Below are 25799 nucleotides of genomic sequence, written 5' to 3' on the forward strand. Positions count from 1 at the left end.
AAAAATCAACTTCGTGCACGCCGCACATATTTATTTAGTCATTAGTCGCGGTATCCGATAATACAAAGTCCAGTAACCATTCATATGATGGGATTTTTCTTCATTTTTTCTCTTTTTTGCAAGAAGAGCAGTGTTGCCTGGTAGGCAAATATCCTGGTATAAAAGGTGACGTTTGTAGAAGACTTTTGTTTCAGGACGACAATATTGGAAGCGAGGAAAAACGGCAGTCACGCTTTTTCATCCGTTTATTTTTAGATGTCTCGGGGGCAGACGCTGGAAAAGCGCCACTTCAGGAAAAGGGGAGAGGGGGAAACTGGCAAGGTCGATACTATCTCAGCCTCGTTCTTGGGCAGAACACAAATGTAGCGAGAGTGAGTGCTTGTAGTTTAGATGTATTATTATTTATTTTTTTAAGCGCGCACAGATACACCAAGCATCTCCGTCTGCCGCTCCGCGATACGGGATGCATTATTGATAGCGCTTCTTATCCGTATACCTTAGCTTATCGTATAGGTATAAATAACGGTCGCAGAAGGAAATACTACATCAGTGTGTCCGAGGAAATCGGAACCAGGTGAAGGACGGTTAGTAAGTTCGAGCAAGTAATAGTCCTAGCAGTAATTACGGAAAACGAACGACTTACTTTCCAGCTATTAAAATAATTCGATACCCAACACCGTTTAAATCACACCAGTGCACGCGCACTTTTCGTAACTAAAAAATTTAACTTAACTAATTTAACTGAAAGTAATTTGCTTTCCAGCTTCTTTTAATTCCCTTATTAGTCTATCTTGTTTATGCCTTCAATTTATTTGCTGTAATCTTGCTTGTAATCTGCTTATTTTCTGTAATCTTTCTCTTTTTTTTTTTTTTGCAACGTCATGCTTCGTGCCTCCGTGATGCTCAATGCATACGCACTTTTGGTGGTTGTGGATTATTTATTTAAGCACGTTACTTCGCCTGTAAAGTAGCTATTAATGCGCTCCTATGTAGTTCTATATAACAGGAAAGATGCCCTTGACAGTTTAAACATATGTACAAAACGCAAAACGTTTTAACTTGAACAACGTGAACCTGGCTGTTGCGTGGAGGGTTACGTCCGAGCAGCACCCTCCGCGTTTCATGTTGTTCTGTCGGTTTTGTCGGCCATACATATAACGTGTCACTCTATGAACACGTAGTTGTCGTTTGCGTTGCTTATCTATGTTTATTCCGCTTTAGCGCCGCGATGTAACTGTGGCTATGAGCGGCGTCCAGATGTGGACAGATGGAGAGAGGGACCTTCGAGGTATAAATCGCCAAATTTTGCTCTGCAAATAAGCCGAAACTGATGTCTCGAGCGCAAAAAGAGGGAAAATGGGTTCACGTGGGAGGCTCACGTGTTTCGTAGCGGTCGATCTGATTGGAATAAACTCTGACTGTTGGCCAGTTAGACCGTTTTACGCCCCCAGATTGTAAATCCGAACAATGTCGTTTCTGCGCTCGAGAAGTGCGTAGTTGTGGTTTCGCCTCATTTGCATATCAAAGTTTGGCTATGTAAACACCTATCAAAGTATGTGCTCGTTTGAGAATCTCTGAGAAAGAGGGTGGATTCAAATAATAGTCGCCTCCACTTCTGCTGTCTAGCATTTTCGCGGAAACATCAGATTAAAAAGTTAAACGTAATAAATTTTAGGTACATTTTCTCACAGGACGTCCACCAGGCCGCGTAATCCGCGTCCGCGAAAAATGGCAACGGTGCAGCTCTCGCAGCTTGTTTAAAAGTAAAAAATAAAAAAAAATCTGTAAATGATAAACAAACACCCTGTATACCAGGCTAGAGTCACTAAATAGGCCATACCAGGTCCATATATAGGTCTATACCAGGCTACTTCAATCGCGGCATTGTGCTGCTAGTGCCAGGATTTGCAGAGAGCTCGTCGATCATGTGTCAGGCGCTTTTTACAGTACGTGTGACGACATCAACACCTTCTGTGTGCTTTTCATTCCTCGTGTCGAGTGCCACTGTAGTGTTGACAGCCTACAGATAACGTGAGCTGTTGGAACTGTACCAGGTCTTTGAGGGCAGTTACGAACCTGGGGAAGGTGTCCATATGGTGAAAAACAATGAAAAGGCATGCCAAATAAATGTATCAGCGACGGACAAATATACTTGCTGGAAATCAGTATAATACTAATATAAGCTACAGTTCGATTCTGATGTATTATAATGCGTATATTAATAATACTTCTGTGTATGCGAGTAACACTAGTGATTCATTGATAGTCAACTCCCAAGTTATCGAGAGAGAGAGGGAGAGAAATGCAGATATCGCACAATTTGTGTACTACTTGAGACAGGCATCCTCTAGTCACTTTTTATTTTAGGCGACTCGTATTTACCTTGTTTGTGAAGATTGTGGGCACTGTCTTTCGGAAATTACTGGTAAAGTGGTACCGGTGATACTCGGTAGGGCTTAGTGTGGCATCTTCTGCAGTATTATAGTACATGCAATACTTGAATTTTATGTATTACAATACATATACAAATACATTCAGAGAATGCGTATTATAATATATAATACAAACGCTCAAAAACATTACAAAAATAGTGTTGTAGTACAGAGTACGTACTAGCATTACTTCCCATCCGTACATATCGGAGGGAAGCGATGCTGCTGGCACAAATTCTGGTCACTAAATGACGTACTGTAGTTTCATACTGAACAGCGGCATCGCCTGCCCTCGTGTTGCATGCGTTCGTGTCTGTAATCGATTCTGTTTGCTAATCATTGCTGCCTCATATATCTTGGTGTTATTCTTTATGCCGTAATGTACAGTTATTCAATTGCTGAGATAGAGTCATTAAATGGACAATACACAGCAATCGATCATAAATTAACGTTTTTTCACGCGCGGGAGACTGCCAATGGGCCGCGCTGTCGCTCCTTGTGAGACCCGCACAGTTCATTGTTGTTCAGGGGAAGGTTCTGTTATGCGGTTGCTTCGTGCAACAACTCATTTTTTTTAAACAATAATTAATGGCGTAGTCGCAATTTCTACTTTCACTTGCTGCTGAAGTTGCTGTTGAAGTTGCTTAAGCAACTTTTTGCCCTGCCGCCTTCCATGTACATAATGCCTCATGGTAAATAAATTTCAATTCAATTCAATTCACTTAGATAGCCTGCGAAAGGGTGCCGGAGGCGACTGCCACCCCCCGTGTGTTAATAAAACTGTCTGTTCGCCTTTCTTTCTTCTTTTTTTTTTATTTAAATCTGTGCCTTTCATGCCACTCTAAATGTTCCCCCAATATTCGAAAGTCCGAACGTCAGTTCTTTCTTGCCCTGTGCTCTAAATTCGTAATCCATTAGTGGTTGTTTTTGGTGCACGGTGGAAGCGTGGAGGGTCCAGAATGTTCCTCCGGAACCCTCGAGTTCATTGATTTTTGGTGGAGAGGAATTGCATAATAGCGGTTATTTCATGCCATGTTCTACTGTGCGTGTAATTGAACCCTGTCCTTGATGGGGCACTTCCGACTTTTGTACGCCCTTGGGTGTAGCCTCAACGACAGCAGCGGGGGGGGGAGGGGTCCAAATCAAATATTCCGACGAGTAGTCAAGAGGGAGGAAGTCGTTGAGCTATTGTGATTCGCTTGACTAGATCTCTGATTCGTGCAACAAGTCACGGCTAACGCCTGGCTGAGGTTCTCTGGGAATTTAGCCCAAAGTCGTAGCGCGCGTAAGGTACTGCATGCATGGCTGCCTTCTGCGTGATTGTATCCATCGCTGGAAATAATTGAAGTCGTGGTGGACACTCACACTCAGGACTCGTATTACGGTTTTATTCTTGACATTGATCTGTCGTGTTATTTTATCTTTTTTCATGCCTTCCTGTGCTGACATAAGCATGCTACACTAAGGCAAAAAAGAGAGAGAGAGAGAGAGAGAAATTTGGGGAGCAATTGCAGCTTCTAGTAGTCCCCTGACCCTGAAATTTACTCCCCAGTGCTACAAACAGTCCCTAAACTTTCCATAAAGTTTCGTGACTGTCCGCCACAGTTTCCCCTGAAGCCGGCCCAGGACGCTCCATCTTTCGACGTCGCTGCATATAGCCAGTTACTTTGCGGCGCTAACACGAAATTCGTATTTTTAAAAAAATCAATCAACTATTTGCGTGAATCTCACTGGATTGATATCTCGACCGGCAGTATACAAATGTCGATATTTCGAACAAGATATTTCGTTCTCCGCAGTATCTGGTACGGATAGGAAACACTTTTTTTTTTCTTTTTTTCTTTTTTTTCTTCTTTCCTTCTCCGGCATGTGGTGGGGGGTACTTTCGGCTGTGGATCTGGTTCTCACGAGTCTTCCGGACGTCAGTGAGACTGGACAAACCAGCTGAGCTGGATCCAGGTCACTTTTGCTTTCTACTGCCTTCTCCTCCTGCATTGCAGAGCAGTGCAGCAGCCTTGGGGTGGTGGTGGACGGCCGACCCCGTTTCGTCTCGAAGGTTGTTTCGGGTTTTCTTGACGCCTCGCACGGCACTGTCACTTGTCTTTGCGCTGATTTGTATCTGGGCGCGTATCCGCCCTCTTGTGGCCATTGTAGTGACGAAGAATGATGGGCTGAATAAAACCGGGAAGACACGAGGAAGTAGTTAAAGCCCCAATTTTTTTTCTTCTTCTTCTTTTCGTGCTCTCTGCTCCTTTTACTTTGCTCCAGTATACATACATGTACCAGCATACAGGGTGTTTCTGTAACTACACGACGAATGGCATTTATCTATAGGGAGATTTAGGAACGCACTACAAGTAATTGTCAAATTTCAACTAAAATATATTCAATTTAGTGAATGCATTGTCTCTTCGCGGAATAAAATATGCGGTTGCTTTGTTAGCAATGCAAAAAGAACGCGATTCATTCGTCCGTGGTGTGAGCGCGGAGGAAACCGCAAATTGCTCTTTCCTTCTTCTTCTCCTTCTCAAAAGGCGCGCCAGAGGTCTCCCATTGGTCTCCGAAAACGATTTCCCGCGACGATTGGGCAAGCCATCACCATCGGCATCGCCATGTCGCGCCTCTTGGGGAGGAGAGGAGAGGGAAAGAGCAAATTGCACTTTCCTCCTTCTATCCTTTTCAAAAGGAAAGAATCCTATTGTAATCCTACTGTATTTGTGTTTTTCCTTGATAACCCACTCCCCTCTACATTGCCGAAGGCCTTGAGGGTATGTAAATAAATAAATAAAAGGCGCGCCCAAATACAGAGCGGTCTCCGAAAATGATTTCCCGCGATGATTGGGCACGCCATCGGCATCGCCATGTCGCGCCTCGTGAGGAGGGGAGAGGGAAAGCACAAACCTCACTTTCCTTCGCGCTCGCATTATGGCTGACGCAACCGGGCGATGGCTGAGGCTCCGCTGACGTCGGAGCTCAATTCCGGAGTTTGTTCAAGGGTTTGTATTTTTCACAAACTCCGACATAATAACTAACAATAATAAGTTAAAGAATAATGAATAATTCTGTTTTGTTCACTGCTCTGACACTGAATGCAGTACAGTGTGTGCATCACGTAATGAACCACATCTGACACTGTAACTAGAGGCGGGTGCGGTTACACCCGCGGACCCGTGCGGATATCTGCACTGCATCTTAAGTTTGCGGATAGAAATGTAATGTTTTGAAATCCGCAGACCTCTGCGGTAGGCAGGGATAGCCACATTTTATCCGCAAATAGGCATTTGTGTGTGTCTGCGTGGTGGACCCATAACTGAGAGCACGCAGTGAACCGAAAATGGTATACATTGCGGTAGCCCCCCACTAGGGAGTTGACAAAAAATGAACACACATACACAATGATTTTGCTGTCATGTATGCTGGGCAGCAGCTGTCTCGCTATGTCTTTGTCTCACTCTGATCAGCAGCTGTCGCAGCTCTTGCTTCTTAACAATTGTCCAAAATGGCGCTGAAGTGTGTCATGCATCTTTTTTTAATTTTTTTTAAGAAGTGTGGATGATACCTTAACCTGAGTGGTTCGCATTCTGAAAAGTGAAAACGTTTGTAACATAGCATTTTTCGTCGTGTGGATTGTTCCCACGAATACGGTGACCGCAGATGCGGATACTGTCAATGTTATCTGCACACACCCCTAGTCATAACCCCCTTATTACCGTTTTCTAATACTAACCAATAGAACATTAACTATTGGCACACAGCTGCTACATCGTTGGCATGCTTACGTGCTTGGCAATACTCACATTTGTGGTTTCTTGTTGTGATTTGCTCGCAAATTGTTTTTTTTTTTTTTTTAGACACTGACTGCAATGCTTGTCTCTTTCAGATGATTTCAAGCCCGCTTCAGTAGATACGTCAAAATCTGCAAACGTGGAAGTAGGTGAAAAAAACCAAATTACAGTGACAGTACCTCATATTGAGGTGAGTTGCTCTCTGTGACGTGTCATTCTAAAGTACTTGTCATCAGCACATTAAGAAAGTCAAGAAAGGGATCTTCTGTTTTCCTTTTCCCAGTTTAGTTAAATTTTATCGTTTGCCATATGCACGGGCTCGTACATACATAGCTTAACATATAGTCAGGGGCCCCTAGATAGCTAGTGTGGTGCCCCCAAAACAGAAAAAATTGTAAGCAAATTATGAACACATTGTGATTAGCGTCTGTGGTACATAAATAATGTAACCATGTGGAATGCTCCTCTCATTTGACATGTTTCAGTGTACAGATTGTGTGCAGTATTTTCATCAACAAGGTCAATGGTTAGGTCACACATATTCCAAAGTAGTAGTCCTTGAAAGCCTTGATAGTAGTAGGCTTGAAAGAAAGTCTCGAAGTAGTTCTTGTATGTACGACAAGATGTAAAAGGTCAAAATGCAATGTAACCTGTTATGATCTTTTAGAATATTTGTAGTGATCTCTCTCTCTCTGTTTCCAAATATTGTACGCTGCCCTCCCCTCATGTGTTACACGAACATACTCAGTTCTTAACGGGCCCCCTCTGAAAAAAATAAAAATAAAAGAAGCACATGACCTTGAACATGCTCGTTTTTTTACTCTCTCACGTGGCAGGGTTCAGGGACGGCACACACAGTGTTCAAGGGTTCACAGCGCCCCTACCAGCGGGAGTGTGTCCTGGTAGTTGACAATATTACCGGTGAGATTACACTAGAAAGGCTCAGCTGCAACATCCAGCTCAAGAAAACGAGGTACACCATTTCCTTGTGTGCTCACTTGTATTTCGACAAGGAAAGGAGAAACTGCTTTTCCTGATTTGACTGAGCAACGCGCACTGCATAGAGTGGTTGCGCCATTCCTCATATCTTAGGCCGCACTGCAGAAGTGGAGATAACACCTCAGCACTTGTGTTTGTGGGCACTAAAAGCCTGGAACTGAATGCAAAGTGCTTCACTCAGCCAAGAAGTATCATGCGCAGAACTCAGCTCAGAACTTGGGGATTGTTCACGGCTATATTTCAATGTGGAAATATGTTTTTCGGATCGTTCATGTGGGCGACGCTTGAGAAATTTCATTTAAGATTTTGGTGGTTGGTGTAGAGTTGAACTAAATGGCTAACTCAAATTTTGATTATCAATTAACTAATTTATACTTAATTGGCCATGATTAATTGGTTAATTTAATGAAGTTAATTTAATACAATTAATTAATTTAATGAATAATTTAAATATTAATTTAATGGAAATTAATTAATTAATTTATTGAATAATTTAAATATTGATTAATTTAATGAATAATTTAAATATTGATTAATTTAATTTAATGGAAATTAATTAGTTGATTTAATGAGTAGTCAACAAAGCATGTTATATATCCAAAACTTTGCTGGCCTCTGCAATGGGGACAGTGCCCTAACTTTTTTCTCAATAAATCCTGTGTTTTACTTTACACAAGGTAAATTTATGAAGCAGCACTCTTGGTACTCCCTAGTACTTAGTACTTACCCTAGTACATAGCGAAGCTTTCACTCTTGGCCTCAGATGCCAAACGGCCCGAGACCCCCTAGGGTGTTAACACTCGCCTGCTTGCAACCCTCTCCCTTTTGCGCAGGGCGGAGGGCAGCAGCAAAATTCAGCCGAGGCCAATCACGCCGATTGACGGAGGGAGCAGCGGATCACGTAAGCACTCTCCAGTGCAGAAGTTGTCTCCTCCGCACAGCAACGGTCAGCCAAAGCTTTCGTGGCCCTCCTCCAATCCCCACTCACCCAGCTCCAGGAATTCTGGGGCTGTCCCTCGCATCTCCCCAAGCCATCAACGTAGCCCCAACAACAACAATCAGAGCAGCCCTTCTATGCCTTCCCTGGTGACACCCAACTCACGCACCCCGTCAGCCTCCAGGGACAGCATGCCACTCCTTACCACAGAGACCATGGGTGAGTGCACGGTGAAGGGTGATGCGGTGTCTGCATTTCCTACTAACTGCAGCGTACAAGGCCCTCGGTTGCATGCTTCGTATTTGTGTCCTGCGGGTCTTATTCCGTACGTGAGGCTAGAGTCTCCAAAGGGCCCGCAGCAGTACGATACACACACCTTGATGCACGACTTATTTAGGTTGCATTTATGTTACACACCGCGTTCAGAAATGTTGTCTTGTCCACGTTACCCAACACGCTGTAGTAAAAGTGGTAGAGATCAGCATGCTGCAGATTTGTGGCGCACTTCCTGTGTGTAGAGCAAGCAAGGACTATGTTTCAGAAGCTTGGAAACTGGAATATTATACAGCATGCTGAGAAAATGTGTCTACCAACCTGGCAAACCGGGAATTGTCGGGGAATTTTCGTGTGACTGGAAAAGTCGGGGGATTGTAAGGGGAATTTGACCAAAGAGCTGCTGAAGTGTGGAAAATCGCAGACAAGTGTCCTGACGATGCGCAGCGAACCGCGAGTGCTGAACAGCGGATGAGCGGCGACGCCGCAGCAACGTTGCCGCGAGTAGCAGTTCGCCAGTATGAGAAGCTCTGAGACAGAAAAGTAGGGCAGCCTCACGAATATAGTTAATAAATGTTCGGTTTTATCGGGGATCTGCGTCAAAACGCAGCAGCAGGCACCAATTTGCTTGAAATAGTCAGTGAAAACCTGGAAAAGTCGGGGAATTTGAAGGCTGTAATATGATAGACACCCTGAGAGGTGATTCATGTGGTCAGGTGTCTGCGAGACCACATATCTTGTGACGCGGAGAACAGCGAATGGTACCGTTAGACTACCCATGTTAGAAAGCATCTCGTAAATCGTGCTGTGGTAGTTGAGAGTTGGAGGGAGAGAGAAAGAAAGTGGAGATTTGAGAATTGGAGAACAGGGCACAAAAGCAAGATGTGACCCACCATCATCAAAATAAAGTTGTCTGCTTTTTGGGGGATGCTGATGTCCCCTAGAATAGAATATCCCCTAGTGCAGGCCTTTGAACGTTCCTTCCCTTGTTTCAGATTCTCAAGAAGTGCCAGATATTGGGGTTCTCTCAGACTCTAGTGAATCAAGCAATTCAAGTAGCAAGAGTTCGGTGAGCTCAGACTCGAGTGATTCTGAACACGAAGAAGCGTCCAGGCAGCCTCCACCTCCATCTTCTAGAGGTACTTTTTCTTTTTTCTTTTTGGCATTGTAAATGCTGGAAACCAATTTCAATCACTCAATCAATCGATTTCTGCCAGATTGCTACCCTGACTTCTGGTGTACGTATTAATTACACCCAACATTCATAAACACCTGTTTTAAGGGTAGAGCCTTGGGACAAGAGCCGCTGATATTTCTAACAGCACCCAAGCAGTATGGCGTCTCGATTAATATTGGCTTAATATCAACAATACTGAGCCCATATTGACCCGGTATTGCCAATATCCAGCCAATATTGGACCAAGATGCTGTGCTGCTTGGGGAGGCTCTTCCCAAAGCATTTCCTCATTGGTCCGCTGGAATTCCTACCTTTCTACGTTCACTAATGCCTGTTGCCCAGACATGCAGTGCTGTTCAGAGGACAGCAGCTTTTTTTGTATATATGTAGAAGAGCCTTGTGTTCTCCCTTTCTTGAGCAGCTTTTGCTTTTATGCGCAGTTACCGTGAACGGTATGAACGGCCAACAACACTCCAATCATGCTTCCGCCTCAAGTATGCCCAGGTTTAGCCAGTTAAGTAAGTACACAGAAGATCCACTACACGTTGAGTCCTCGTGTCTGCCATTTTCAGAGGGAGGCCCCTCGTACATTGTTGTCGTGTCTCCACTGTGTAAGCCGTAAAGAAACTTGATTTATGTACAGGGTGCTCCAACTAACATGCACCGTGATTTCTAAAAGACACTCTGACTGAATGTTGTCAGCAGTCACCAGTACCATTGTGCCCAATTGGTTATTTAGATAAGACTAATTAGCCAACTTGCAAAATATTGGTTTAAGGGCCAAGCTGCCAGTCGGACAGTTGTAGCACACCTTGGGAAACACCTGACCCAACTGTCCATGTGGGCAGGGATTTATCCAGACCCCCCCCCCCCCCCCCCAAAAAAAAAAATCTGGAGGAGACACCCCTAAACTTTTGTGAGATTGCACAATATTTCATCAAAAGCATGTAAATACACCCCCTTGCGGAGCTCAACACCCCTCCCCCCAAGGATGAAAATCTGGGTACACCACTGCGTGTTGTGGGGTCCTTCATAATGAAATTGTTGTATTTGCAACTTTTTGTCATTCAAAAATATGCTCACATGTGACTTTCATAGCAGTGTACTACATATTTATTTTATTAATTATGTCAATACTATCAAATAGTCATTAATGAAATGTTACAAGAGGGGGGAACTAATACATACAATATAACTATACTATACAAGCTACAATAATAGCTACTCTGAAATAATTTGGATCCACTTTTGTACTCCACTTTCCGTATTTGTATTTCATTTTTTCCGTTCCGCACAGACTACAAACGCTTATTACTTGTATTTCTAGTTTCATTGAAATTAAGTTCTGTGTATGGCGAATGCAGAGAGAGAACTGCCAGAGTCAAAATTTTGCACACGAGAACAACACACAGAGTGACCAATTTTTAATGACTCACTGCGCTTCTAAAGCTGCTAACCCCATATTCTTGTTATGTTGTGAAGCACTACAGACCTAAGTTTGGGCACCTTATCAAAAATAAATTATTTTTATTATTATTATTATTATTATTATTATTATTATTATTATTCCTGCTTACCACATGTAACTCTGGAAATAAACGTAGCACAGACATCGAAGGGCAGTCAAGACAATAGTTTGGACACCGAGCACTTTGTAACGAAAAAAAAACAAAAAAACAGGTTCTCGACAACCTCATGCTGCTGATTGTTAGCTTAATTTCAGTTGTAACTGCATTGTTGGAAATCAAAGCTCCCATTGTTTATCCTATGCCATTTTGAGGATCGCAAGGTCGACACATCTGTCTCTGAACAGCCTGTACCACAGAGCTGTACTGAGAGCTTCCCTTGACGCCTCTGACGCAGACTATAAATCGCTGGCTGTATTCGACGAGTGTTTGAAATTTTTGCATCCTCGCGCGTCACTTTCGCCTGTTACGTCGGTAATCGTCGTCTTTCTTCTTTATCGCTCTTAGGTGAAGACCTGCACTTAAGTGAATCTGGCAGTGATAGTGACGACTGATAGCTTCTGGTGTCTGTGTGGCGCAGAAGGACTTGAGCACAGAACAAGGCAACATCACCCAGTACTGCCTCTATGAAGCAAGCATACGTGATGGGTTCTTTTTTTTTTTTTTTTTTTTAGATCATGTCAGAGAGAGGCTTGAGGAGAACACTTTGAGAGAGCGGACGCAATATTTTTTTGCTCACAGTTATAGTGTTGACTTACGAATTGTTCGCTGTGCATTACCGGGGGGGTGCTCTCGCGTTAGCGTCTTTGGAAGCGCTGCTGTGGTTTCTCGTCTCTCCCCCGCTCATTCCCCTGAGTGCATTGCTTTCCCAAAGTAATGGCGTTAACCACGAATCTGCAGGCCATTCTGCAGTGCACGGAGTTTTTCGCATCTGTTCTTTTCTGTGTGTCTTGTAGCAAATGATTTGGTTTTGTTCAGAGAGAGGACGTGTTTCACTGTGAGAAGCGGGGCTTGAGCTGTGGTAGGGAAGATTTCTGCAGGTAAACTAGCGAGTAACATATATCCGCACGGTCGTCAGTGTTTGACGTTCCTGTGCGGGCGCCCCTTCGACACCTTTGCTGGTACTTATATCTCTGCAGGTTTGAATTGTTTTCTGGTTGCAACTTTTAGGGCTGAAATGTTCTGTGGTGATGTAACGCTGTCTGGTCTCTGAAGTAGCCCCCCCTTCCCCTTCCCCGCTGTCACGGCCGAACCTGCGAAATAGTTCTGAGCAATCTGTTGCAATGTGTGGTTACGTTGTGGTCTGTTTTGCGCTCAGACAACTCATCCGATGCTGGAGACCGAAAGGAAATAGACTTGCTGAATCAGAAAACCTCAAATATTTCCTTCTGTGATTTCTTTTGAGTGAAGTTCTTTCTTTTTCTTTCTTTTTTTTTTTTGTCTAGTTTTATATGTAGCAGATATTGACAGTAGACACAATTTCTAATACTTAGGGCAGAAGCAAAAACATTTATCATGACTCCAGTTACATCTTTGAAGGAAATCTAGATTTGTGCACAGAAGAAAAACAATCTCGCATCCGTACATTCTTTTCAATTGTTGTCGTACTATGATTCCTCCCACCTTTCATCTTTAGAACTGTATATGCACAGTATTGTGATGTCAGAATTGATGGTGCCCAGTGTCCACTATGCATGGTACAGGTGAGGTATGCAAGCCAAAATAAGTATTAGGAAAACCTGTGCGTGGAGGGCAGGATATTATTGCAAAGGAGGAGGAGCCAGCCGAATGCGAGTGCGCCATGTTGGGTGATTCGGAGCATTTTGCCTACCCAACCAGTGCTCACTAGCATCATGAATTGCTTAATTGCTTAAGGGGCGCTAAAGTGCAAATATTTCTCCTCACAGAATACGAGATGCAGTTACCTTAACACAAGAGGAACGGGACTGACCCATTGCATCGTTTGGGATTTATGAGTGAAAGAAACCGCAATTTACGCTTTCCTTCTCCCTCAGCAGAGCAGGTTCTCATTGGTCTCCTCAGACAGTTTGTCCAGTCATCGCAGGAGATCATTTGAGGAGACCAATCAGGACCAATGAGGCCCCTCATTGTTGCGCTTCTTGAAAAGGGAAAGGAAAGCGTAAATTGCGGTTTCCTTTGCTCATAAGTCGCAAACGACTCAACCGATTAATCCCATACCTTTTGCGTTGATGTCAAGGTAACAGTGTCTTTCATTCAGCAAGGAGAAATTTTTGTACGCCTTTAACTTCGTTACCAGCACAGTTTTGCTTATGGTGCCCAATGTGGCGTGACACCATGAAGTCAAATGGAGCTGCTCCGTGGGCAACGTATTGTTTGTCCTTGGGGGGGTGGGGGGCAACATCCAGCGCAAGATTTATTCGGGTTGTTACTAAGAGTGTGAAAGCTGTTGGCCACCACTGGTGCAGAGCATATGCTAGAATTTTTATTTCTACTGATGACAATGCTTATGGGGAAAGTAGTCTTTGGTTGCTCAAAGTGTCTTAGCTGGGCTTTTGTGTCATTGAAACTAGTCCTTTCAATAGTTTGTACTTCATTTAGAGTCGCATTTCTCTTTATCTGTCATTTCAAATGAAGCTTTATGTGTATGCATTGTTCTCTTTACCCTTTAGGCAGTTACATATATAATTAGGCAATATTTTGTAAAGCACATTGTCAATATAAGCGCGATAAGTTTGCCCTCACACAGTAGCTGCAGGCGACCACCAGTGAGTGAGAGGTTAGTTCATACTAGCCCCAGTACTAGCTCTCTCTGCATAGGGTGAAGACAACCACGTCGTCTGCTACAAATTTCCGCCATGTTTCCGCCCACACATGTCTTGCGATGCGCTCACAAAAGTGTAGCTATTCGCTTAGCTACACACTCCATTCTGAAGTTGAGTAAATACATAGAGGAGGTTTGAAAAAGTGGGTGAAATCGGTACACAGCACTCATGCATGGTAAGCGTGGGAGTCAAAATGGCGGTTTTCCGGCATTTGCTTCCACAAAGGGTGACTCCACCCTTCACAGAGGGAGCTAGTATTCAGACACCCTAGTTCATACTAGTAAATATCTCTACTGTCTGCCTCAGAGAAACCCATAGCTGATCTTACTGCACGGCAGCATTCCTTTTATGCAGTGAGCCTCTGCCTTACTTCTGGCTGTGTGACTGTATGCCTGCGACACAACTTGGCATTTCAAGGCGATATTCTAGAACGGTGGTGTCTGTGATGGAACGTGCAGGAGTCATATTTTTGTCAGATGCTCGTGGTCCAGCGTCCTTGTCATAAAGCCACGAAAGGCGTTTTACGACGAGAATGCTGACCTCGGACCTATTATCAAAGGTGTGCCAAACACTGGATGAGCCGCATGAGCCGGCACAGAAGGCCTTGGTGCTCAGGCTGATCGCGTTCACAAATAGGGGCTGTACATGGGCCACGCCAGTATAAGCTGGTTACTACAGGGAAATGGCTAGGTTCACAGTAGTGACACCTTTAAAAGTTTAAACATGGTCTCTGTGTTGCACTTGGGGTTTGAAGTATTACAAAGGTTGCAGTGGGGTGGATCATGCCCGAGGGTGGGCTCTCTGTCTGCCAAATGTGTTTTGGAGACGCGGCCCAGTTTGCTTCATTCAATGCCACCCTTTTCTTGAGCCCTGTTTTCAGACGTTACCACAGTCAAATATGTTTTTGGTTATACTGGAAATACTACTTCATGAAATACTATACATAGTTGAGTTGTGTGTTTAGAGCTGTGAAAAAAGCGATCCAGCTAGTGTAGAGTTATATTTCCTTTCTTGCATTCTGCTGAGCATGCAAGTCACACAAGGGGTGTGATGCTCATTACTGTACTGACGTTTTAGTGATTGATTGGTTTGTTCCCAACTGCACAAAACAGGGAGGGAAAAACAAGAAGAAAAACAGAGAAAGGAAACCAGTGCGTTGTCACCAGTGGCTTTAACCCAGAGCTTGCACATGACATATCCACGTCACAATCTTGTTAGGAAGCTCCATCCCTTCTACAGTGTTAACATTCCGAACGAGCCCGCAGTGGGCGGCGAACACGGTGTACGTCTTCCCAGCTGACCGTTACTTACTCTCGTTGAAGCTGCGCTATTTTAACCACGGTTAAACCACCGTGGCTAAACGAATGCACGATGTAGATTGTCTGTGCGCAAGAAAAAGTTCGGTGCCAGTTCTTGTTCCTTTTGGTCCCCCTGTAGATATTTTATTACGTTAACAGTTTTAGCGTGAGTTGTTGAGACGGCTGTCACAAGGAGAGAGTGAGCTTCGTTTTGTACATGACCCACAGTGTTAACTGCCATTAGCTTGAGTGTTGTGTTTTGAAAAAAAAAAGGGAAGTTAGAGTGTACCTTTCTGTACTAGTCAGCAATTTTGCCAAGAATCGGATCAGCAAAGCCTTTTGTGAAAGGTGTATGAAGGTACGCTGTTAGGTGTACCTAACGGCGGCGAATTTTCTTTTTGCCTCGGGGGGAGCAGGCACTGGAATAGCGATGTGCTCGCCTGTGTCATGCAAAAAGCAGGATGGTGATAAGGAAGGTATAATATACTCTGTCTAAGTTATGGTGCACTTATTTGTACGCATTTTACTCCATCATTAAAAGGCGCTGAAACTCTTTTATGTGCTTCAGATTGTGAAACTGCTCACGTATTTTGAACATTGTACGAAACTGCAAATGTTAGACCTATGCATATACATCTTGGTTTCCAGAGCAGCTATTGAATAGATTAAATTTATTAAAAGTTATTATTGTGAACTGTGAACCTGACATATGGCATTGTCCTTTCTATTGATATTTCTTCTGAACATCCGAATAATGTGCGTTTTAGCTGACTGCGGTGTGACACGGTCACTTCTCTGCAGGCAGATCCTGGATTTTTCTTGAGGTGGGGTAGCGGGGGGTGGAGCCATGTCTTGGACAGCATTCCACATCCACTACCTAGCACCAATTGAAGCACTATGTGCTGATGGAGATTGAGAGGGGTCTGTGATTGGTCTAGGTGGGCGCATGATGCCTCTGAGTATAAACTAGTGCGCCCACATGCATAGACGGAGAGCTTTCAATGGGCTGGAGGGGGCCCTGGAATAACGCCCCACATCCCCTCACCCCCACCTTTTCATACACAGTGGTTGGGCAGGGTGTTTGGGGGGGATTCTGCGTTGTGACGTTGTTAGTCAAATTTCTACAGGATTTCCAATGTTCACTCGCATGAAATACGCGATTCGTAGGGTATCCCTCGAAACTTTTATCTTTAGGTGGGTAGACTTCACAGAGAGGGCCTCCCCCCCCACCCCCCACCCCCACCCCCGGGAAACTAGTGATAAAAAATTAACTGGCGACGTACTCGTCGGAGGATTGTGGGACTTCCGGTAATTACCTTTTGGAAACTTTTGCCGCAATTTAGGACAGCATTGAACAATTTTTAATTGAGGGAAATTTATTTTCTTCAATCGAACTTTGAAAACTGCCAGGGCAACTTCACTTTTTAAACAGAAATATGAAGTCATCCACGGAAAACCGCAGACCCATGTGCAATATAGCAACAGAAATAGTCGGGAAAAAAAAATTAGCAAAAGTGCTGCGTTAGCCGCGCTTGCTTGAGTGCCGCAAAAAAAGGCGCGCGCGAAAGGTGCGGTGATAGGAGGAAGTGTCCCCGCCTTCTTTTGTTTTGCTGATTTTAGCGCTTTGACCTTGGTTCCACGGACGACACTTTTACCGGAAGTAGCTTCCCAGATAAATCCCTTTTTTGTTTGTGACTGGCAAATGTGAATGAAACAGGGACCTATCTCCTGACTTCTTTGTGATAAGACTGTCGTCACCAGCATCAAGCTCAAAGCAGGGACACTTCGTCCTATCGCCGCTCCTTTCGTGCGCGCTTTTTTACAATCAAGCAGGCGGGGCTAAAGCAGCACTTTTACTAATTTTTTTTTCGACTATTTCTGTTGCTATACTGTGCATAACTTTTGTTGTGACTGCGGTTACTCTCGGAGGACTTCATATTTCTGCAAAAAAAGAAAAAAAATAGAGGTTGGCTTGGCAATTTTCGAAGTTCGATTGAAAAAAAAAAAAGGTTCCTCAATTAAAAATTGTACAAAGCCTTCCTAAATGACGGCAAAAGTTACCAGAAGGTAATTGCCGAAAGTCCCACAATCCTCCGGCGAGTACGTACGCCAGTTAGATTTTTTTGTCACTTTTTTGGTCTCCACTCCTGCACTGCGTCTGCAGACTTTTTTAGTAGCGACTACATTCACTCTATGAGCTTATATATGTCGTCACTGCTACAGTCACTATATAAGCTTATATCGTGACTGTAGCAGCGACGACATAGTCTGGAGACTGCGTGTACCGCCCCCTTCAGGCGATGCAAGCTAGTGACTCTAATGCGAGCTACGCCAACAAATAGGTCAAGTGACTGCGCATCCTTCCTCCCTTTCCATCTTCGTTGTGCCCTCATTTGGAAGAACTCATCCCTTCGTCCCTGAGTTCGTCCCTTTGTGTCTCTTGTCTTCTCCTCATCCTCGAGGAAATGTTACCTAAAAGTTCATTATATAAGATCGCTTGGGTAACATCTCATTACGGCCCGAGTCTCATTACGGCCGAAGTCTCATTACGGCCGAAAGTCTCATTACGGCCGAAAATCCTTTAATCCCCAAGTGTCTCGTTACGGCCAAAGTCTCAATACGGCCGAAGGTAGTCTCATTACGGCCGAAGATGTCTCATAACGGCCAAAAAGAAAAAAGAAGCATCCACCATAGTAGCTCTGTATATACTGTGTTTTATGCTTCCCAAAATGTGTCCGAGGCGGTGTGCCCCCACGGCTTGTGTCACACACAATGGTTCATGCACACAATATTGCGACAGTGTTTCATGCATCCCTCGTGAAAAATGTTTTTATTGTCATATGTGTCACACGATATTTGTATGTGTTATGCCATTTTCTCTCAGTATTCAAGCAACATCCTACTCGTTGGTTCTGTGAGCAAACTGTGTGTGTGTGTGTGTTCTGAAAAGTACTCCACAAGGGAGCCCACTGGGAGCTCCAGGAGTCACATGACCTATGACCATGATCTTCTCCCCCACTAGCTGCCTTCTACAATTTACGTCCACCTGAAATTTACAAAAAAGTACATAAGCCACTGAACAAAATGACATATGCTCTTGTTTGATGATGACTATAAGACATATGCTGTCAAGCAGACTTTTTTTTCTTCATATATTCAAAACATATTCAAGAATTATGGACAACAATGACAATTACGTCATAATAATGCAGCTGCATAGCCAGGAAACTATTTCAGGAGGTGTTTTATGAGGCTTGACATGGGGTGGAAGAGTCCCCCTCGTCAGTGCTTTATCCAGACCCCCCTAAATTTTTTGCAATTTCAGCTTCAGATACGTCTTTAATGACATGTTAAGCTGTAATGACGTAACTATTCCAACAATTTTTTCCAACACCCTTCTCGTGCTTGGGATTCTGGATAAACCACTGCCCCTTGTTCATTTTCCTGGGGCACTACATTAGAACTTATGCCACGGCACTGATGTCACAATGTTAAAAGTGTGTGTCACTCTATGCATTCGGAATTCCTCTAAGCTACAATATGTAAATTCAGAATATCCGAAGGGTAAACATCAGATGTTACCTGCAGGCTTCATGCTGAAACGCGTGTACGCAAAACACTTCCGCCGTGGTGGGCGACGACATAAGTGTAATCATACACGCAAGACAATTGCGGGCACATGGAGTAGTGGCAGCAACCTGAAAACGATACATTTTCTTGTTATATATGAGTAATCAAAAATATACATTCTCACATGTTTCGTTTTGTCGTTTGTAGGAAGCGCTAGTAAGGGAACAGCATTTGGTTGGTCACATGCAAGCCACAATGCGAGAGGTGCCGATATTTCGATTACGCGATCAAAAATTAAAAGTCTAGAACCATGCACACTTCCCCATGCAACTACTTCCCCAGCATCGTGAGTCATGACACCACGTATTCACGTATAGTGTAATGTGAAATGATATGCAGGAATGAAGAAGATGCCAACATACCTGTAATCCAGTGTCCCGTAAGTTTGATTCGATTTTCTGGCAGCTACCATGAAGAGCAAATGCACGATTCACAAGTTTCGTTTCGCCATTTTCATTGCTGTTAATTTCGCAAGATCCCACGTGACCTCCTTTGGATCAGTGAAAAGTGAAAATTACTCGCGTCGTGAACATATATGTTCATCTCAGCGCAAATCACGTTTTGCATGCTATAGCAGGAAGGGGGATCAATACTCTTCCTTTCGTGTTTTGATATCTTGTTGTTTTGCTACTCTCACTTCGGAGTTCGGATGGTGTCTAGCAACGTTGGGTACCTCGTTTCTTGTGTGAGCAAGTGGTTGCTGTTTACGACGTGTTCATATATCGATTTGTAGCGCTGTAATGTGCAAATTAGCGGACTTTATAGCGGCTCTCTATTTTCCGTCGTTGTCTTTCGAGCAGCGCCTGTTGTTGCGGTAAAAATCGAGTTGAATGAATCGCCACAGCCCCAACGTATATCGCGCAGTGTTGACCAAGACCAAGTAAAGCAGGAATTCTGGTGAGTAATGCTTTCGTAGATTGTCTGTCTTAGTAGTGTGCTGCCCACACATAGTTGGATTCTCATACGAGTAATTTAAATTAATCAAAACAGCCGAAGTGCCTTTAATAGATGTAACTCGGTATTCGTTCGTAGGTTTGCGCCGTTTCTAGTTTGTTGCGCGTTTAGGAACAACAAATTTATTCGAAGACGATAAGATACCGCTAATGCATCACCGTACAGCAGCATTTACTCGTATCATTGTGAGCCATATTTAATTTGTTAAAATTCGTCGTCGTATTTCTTCAAAAATAAAAGCGCAAGTCGGCGTACTCTAATTGATCTCCTTGAACTGCTTACGTCGAACGTCTGCAAATGTTGTACTTATGTGCTTTCGCGCACAATACTAGGCACAAAAGCATATATGATTAGAATAGATACTTCAAGAGGAAGTCATTCAAATACACTGTTATTTATAGCTGGTTTTCCATTCCAGGCATGGTATGTGGCTGCACGGAGGATTCCGAAAAAGAAAAACAACAACATGGCTAATAGGATGTTGCTGCCCAGGGAGTCCTGGCGAAGAGGTGAGCTGTTAAGATCATCATAAGGTTCTGTTGTGAAGTGAGAAATTTTGTAGTAGTGCACGAATGTTAATTCGTGCACTACTTTTATAACAAAGAAACCAGAAATGGAAAGTTATGCATGCATCATTTCATGAATTGTAATGTATTACTATTTGATATTCACATGTTTCCATTAAGGGAATGAACTACTGAACCTATATTCATATCATGGTCATGCTCTGTGTTTACCTGGAAGTCACATTTTTAAGGCTTGTCATTCTTTTGTCTAGATGAAGATTTATGTTAACCTTGTATGAAATAACAGACACGTATCAACACGTGTGCAGCTTGCAGCATATTAAAACCAGCCATGTAGAGACAAATGCTTGTTTTTTTTTTTTAATATTCTAGCCTATTCATGGTTGCTCTTCGCTTCTTGCAGGTTTACTCATTCCAGAAGCAAGAATTGTATCATTGTAAGGCGAATGGAAATAAACTGACATCGACTGAGATAGGTGTTCTGTCATGGCCAGTGACTGTAGGATGGCTCCAAAAGCGTCACAACAAAGCCAATATTCATCTAGCTCTCTACAAGTAGCTAACTCCACATAGTAGCCTGCTTCACAGCAACATCAACACTACCTTGTGGGAGTACACATTACACAATATGTTGCATTGTGCTGTGGTATGATAACATACCATTTGTCGCGCAATATGTATATATAAATATGATAAGGGCACAGTGCATAGCTTATACCCTGCTGAATATATATCCACACCTGGCTGCGACATTGCATATCAATGCAGGTTACAATACACATTTTCACATTTGGCCGTTATGAGACATCTTCGGCCGTAATGAGACTGCCTTCGGCCGTATTGAGACTTTGGCCGTAATGAGACACTTGGGGATTAAAGGATTATCGGCCGTATTGAGACTTTCGGCCGTATTGAGACATCGGCCGTAATGAGACTTCGGCCGTAATGAGATACAATCATCGCTTGCCTCTTACTTCTCTGCTGAACGACCACTTGTTTGACGAGTTGCCCCTTTTGCTTGAGTAGTCACGTGACCTGACTTCTGCTCACTTCCTCTCGCGCGCAGAAACGACACACTGTCACAGCGCGAACATGTCATAAAACGATGAAAGATGAGTCACTGAAAAGGTTAGTCAGCTGTGACTTTCAGTGACTCATCTTTCCTCGTTAATTTCTTAGGCAACTTGAGGCCTTGTATGTGATTGTCCCTTCTATGTTGTTCCAGCCTCAGAACATCAGTTCTCTCATGTCATAAAACTCTCGAATAGATGAGTAACGTAGTGACAAACTCCACCAGCAAAGAATCAACGGTGGAACCGCGTGCAACGCTGGGAACCGGGTAGGTATCGAGTAATTTGCTGATTTCTGCAACAAAAGTTTCTTTACAGTTTCATTAAAAATAAAAAAAAAATTAAATTTCTCCAGAGAGCTGTCGCGAGGCGAAGCTCTGTGAACAAAGAAAGGAAAACGCCAATTTGCCGAGATCGTAAAGTCAGATTCGCTTCATTCCCGCTTTATACTGTCCACTAACCTGTCAGGGCCTGCAGTTCGACGCCCCCTCTGGCGAGGGCGGCTGGGGCGTCCCCCCCCCCCCCCCCCAATATCTGCTCCACAGTTCAGTCTGTAACAGGACACTTTCGTGCTACCCTGGTGGAAATGGTCTGGAATCCGAAGTGGTTTATGATAACTTTTCCACTCTAAACCACTTAGGTACAAAGTGGTTTCAAGTGGAAATGGCTTCATAAACCACTTCGGATTGCAGCCCATTTTCACCTGAGTACGTTGCGGCATTAGGCGGCGAAACCTTTTTTATACCCAAGCATCGTTAACGGCCGTATATGTAAGCTAAATTTGTTAGCGCAAGGATGCCCCTTATTGAGTATATCACCTAGTCTTTCAACACTTCTTCCGCGATTAATGTTGCATCGTATATTCCATTCATTCGACGTGCGATTCAGCCAGGCGTGGGGGCGTGATTTCCGGCATTCCTGAGTCACCGGTGCGATAGTAACAGAGTAACAACTTTCCAGACGTGACACTTCCCCCCCATACGCGACCGGCTGAGACCCGGAACGATTTGAGGTCTCGGGCGTCAGCTTGCAGCCATTTATCTCTCCGTCACGCTGTTCCTTTTATGAAGCTCTCACTGCAGAAGAGAGAGAGAGCATGAGAATAGGGAGATTGGCAGTGCTGCCCCGTGAACTTTGTGGCGTCATTTCGCAAGAACGACGCGAGACATGGCGGATGTATCGCAGACGACGACGACAGATGGTGGAACTGACGCATGCGGGTAATTTTGGACGCTGCTCCCCCTTGCCGACGTACATTTCTCGTAAGAAGCAAAGGGGAAGGGTTATCTGCAAGGGAGTAACTTGGTGTGACGCGGGCCGGGAACTCAGGCGGGTCAAGGAGCGAATCTAGAAGGGGGATCCGGACGTCCCGACCCCCCTCTCAATTTCTACCGTCAGACAGTGCTTCAATTGACCATAGTTAACCATTTGACATGATGTAGCATGCTGTCCATGGCTGGACCACCTCCCCCGCCCCCCGCCCTGAGAAAAATTATGGATCAGCTCCTGAGTATATATATATATATATATATATATATATATATATATATACGTACAATCCACGGTGATACAAACCACGTGATGAACGGTCCGAGCACGTGTGCCTGCCCTTGTGAAGGCTGATCCTCATGATCATATCAGACCCGCTGAGCCCGACCCCACAGAAAACCCTAATGCTCCCAAAAATCTTGCAACACCCCTCAAAATGCCTGCCAGAAAGACAAAAAAAAAAAAAAAAGAAGAAGAAGAAAGCCAGAAAAGCAGGAAATATGGGTGTCGTCCCCCCCTCCCCCTCCCCGAGACGAAGATCCTGGGAATACTGCCTGCATGGTGGTCTTGGAGTGTCAGTGCTGTGAAGTGGCTTTCGGCAGGTAACTATATTAGTTTTTTTGTGTCTTGGTCCAAAGCAGTGCGCGACTGCAGCAGCTTTGAAGTAGTGGACGTATTCCAATCGCCCTACGTACCAGGAGGCGCGTCTTATGATCTAATTGCGAAGTTACGAGGAGATCAATTTCAATTCACCTGCATCAATGACCTCCGTCGGAAAACACTAAATTCCGTCGTTATCTATAGGAATGCATTAGTTGATAAGACAAAAAAAAAAAGCTTTTAGTAACGCCCTAAGTACCCGTGATGTAGCCCCTACAGGGTATCATGAATACTTCTCCTCCCACTTTTACGCTGCATCGTCCCAGTAGATAATTGCAGACAGTCTGCGCGTTTTTCTTGAAGTTCCAAGAAAACGTGATTGATTAGAATGTTCCCGGAGTCACTTATTATAACGCGGTTCTCGGTAATCCAGATCGCCCCAGGTCATCCTTCGTGTCTCAGTCGTAACTCTCTGTTTCAGCTGGGGTAAACCTAGAGACTTAGAAACGCACTAAGTGCATACGTACATAGCCTATCATAGACAATTTTTGCTGTTTTCTCTGCCATTTTTTTCTCAGTGTGGGTGCATATGAAAGCAATGAAGTATAATAGCTCTAGGATAAGATAAGATAGGGTAGGTTCTAGCAGTAACGCCCAATTTTATAGACATAGCGTTTAACGAACTTTTTCTTCTTTTGTGGGGAGGGTGCTGGGTAAATCTCTGATGGCATGAGTGACAAGCCTTCTTCGCCGAACGTGGGTGAGCAGCGTGTAAGGAGCTAGCCTTATGCTATCACTATAGCCGATTACACTCAACTACAGCCACATTCCTGACAAAAATGTCACAAATGTGTATAGAACCAACCAGTCGTACAGATTAGTATTACACGAAGAGTGTTACCATAGTCTCAGCCTCTCATGCAGGTATCCAGTCATGAACATGCGGAGGCAAGAGAAACCGAAAGTGACGCCTAGCCGCAGATATTTCGCTATGAACATAATTCTTTAAATCCTCAAGCGTACCTTGTGACTACTTTTTAAGGAATGATTTCAAAACGGAATGTCGAAGGCGAATGAGATGTCTTCAGAATCAAAGGATTTTCTACAGGCAGCAGAGTAAAAAACAGACGACATTTCTGTCGTCTGCTACTTGCCGGAGCTCGGGGCATGTGTGAGCGCGGTACAATTAATGGTAGTTTTCGGTAGGTGTTCCTTGGCGTATGCTTAGGAACGGTAAATTAAATCCCGTTTAATGATTACCAGGAGCTTCATCAGTATGTCTCATGCAAAAGGTTTCAGAAACTCACAATGCCAGCCGAAGTATGACCGCGCGTGCATAGCAACAAGTACGCTCGACGACACCGCAGCGAAGCTTCTTTAAAGAAAAGTGGGTCTCGTCCTTTGAAATATGTCTTCTCTAACAAAGCCAATGCTGCTGCCTTGGCCCAAAATGTCAATGAATATCGTGGCTGGACGGATTGTGTGCTCTGAGAAAGAAAAAAAAAGACCAACGCTGGTTTAACGTAAGGGAGCGTGTGGAATGTGGACGTATAACGGCGATCAGGAAATGCTAGTATTAACTGCGAAAAAAAGAAAAAGAAAGAAAGAAAGACAAGAAATATTAACGATTATTTGTTTAGAGACGTGCCTGTCTCTAGCTTCCCCTCCCACGCACCTCGGATATTTATTTATTGATTTAAATACCCTCAGGGCGTTAGCGTTACAGACGGGAGTGGTGATTGAAATAAACGGGTTACACAGGGTAGAAAAAGCTGAATACAAAGTGTAAGAATAACAATGTTGGTTACAATGTTACATAATCACTAATGACACTTTTGAACTGAGGGATGGGCGAAATTGATGTCAGTGAACCGGGGAGGTGGTTCCAGGCGATGGCGGTGCGGTAGAAAAAGGAGTCAGCATGAGATTTGGTTGAACAAGATGGAATGTGTACTTTTTGACGATGGTCAGCGCGATTTGATATGTATGTAGGTGGAAATATAAAGCGAGATCGCAAGCTATTGTTATGATAATATATTTTGTGGAACAGGCACAGACGGAAAATTTTTCGTCGCAAAGCTAGGTTAGTAAGTTGCAAGTTATGTTTCATAGAAGTTACACTGGCTGTGCGTTGGTAGTTGCCGAAGATGAAACGGGCAGCCCTGTTTTCATCTTGAGTGTGAGTTGGGTAGACTTCCCGGAGGGGGCCAGGGCCCCCCTGGAAATGTTCCGGGGGGGGGGGGGGGCTCAGACCCCCAAGCCCCCCCACAGTCGGCGCCTGTGCGGTGAGCACTTTTCAGAAACCTTTTCATATGATGCATGCGCGCGTTGCGGAACTTATGTGGACGCGCCAAGATTAGAAGGGGTTTATATAGTTCTTGCAGAGCACGATAAAAAATATACAAACGAATAACTTCGCGTATTCGGAGGGTGCTGCGAAGGCGTGGGCTGTGGCAGGCATCTGGGATGTTTATCCGGCCCGACTGTGCATTTTTTGTGAGGCCGGAAAGATCATGAAACAAAGTGCTGCAAACGATAACATGTGGCCGATTCGGTTCAAGCGTCAGCTGACGATCCC

At 44.1% G+C, this 25799-nt stretch overlaps 1 protein-coding gene and 2 long non-coding RNA genes across 3 annotated transcripts in view; 2 read left to right on the forward strand and 1 right to left on the reverse strand.

Moving 5' to 3' along the window:
• The window catches only part of LOC135366895 (ELL-associated factor 1-like), a 31549-nt gene extending 15677 nt beyond the window's left edge, over positions 1-15872 (forward strand). Inside the window, exons 2-7 of the mRNA XM_064599873.1 lie at positions 6313-6407; positions 7054-7190; positions 8050-8372; positions 9422-9565; positions 10044-10121; positions 11577-15872. Of these exons, the coding sequence (XP_064455943.1) occupies positions 6313-6407; positions 7054-7190; positions 8050-8372; positions 9422-9565; positions 10044-10121; positions 11577-11623 (824 nt within the window). The 3' untranslated portion in view covers positions 11624-15872. The remainder of the gene's footprint in view (positions 1-6312; positions 6408-7053; positions 7191-8049; positions 8373-9421; positions 9566-10043; positions 10122-11576) is intronic.
• A 2112-nt stretch (positions 15873-17984) lies between these two features.
• Positions 17985-19273, reverse strand: LOC135366130 (uncharacterized). The gene is made up of 3 exons (XR_010414102.1): positions 19164-19273; positions 18754-18869; positions 17985-18217 (listed from the first exon to the last, which is right to left on the reverse strand). It is a non-coding gene; the product is annotated as an uncharacterized LOC135366130 (long non-coding RNA).
• LOC135366131 (uncharacterized) lies at positions 19214-20755 on the forward strand. Its single transcript, XR_010414103.1, has 3 exons — positions 19214-19698; positions 20174-20264; positions 20686-20755. It is a non-coding gene; the product is annotated as an uncharacterized LOC135366131 (long non-coding RNA).
• Positions 20756-25799: the final 5044 nt, after the last annotated feature.

Source organism: Ornithodoros turicata, chromosome 8, assembly GCF_037126465.1.
Source record: "Ornithodoros turicata isolate Travis chromosome 8, ASM3712646v1, whole genome shotgun sequence".
Classification (NCBI taxonomy): domain Eukaryota; kingdom Metazoa; phylum Arthropoda; class Arachnida; order Ixodida; family Argasidae; genus Ornithodoros; species Ornithodoros turicata.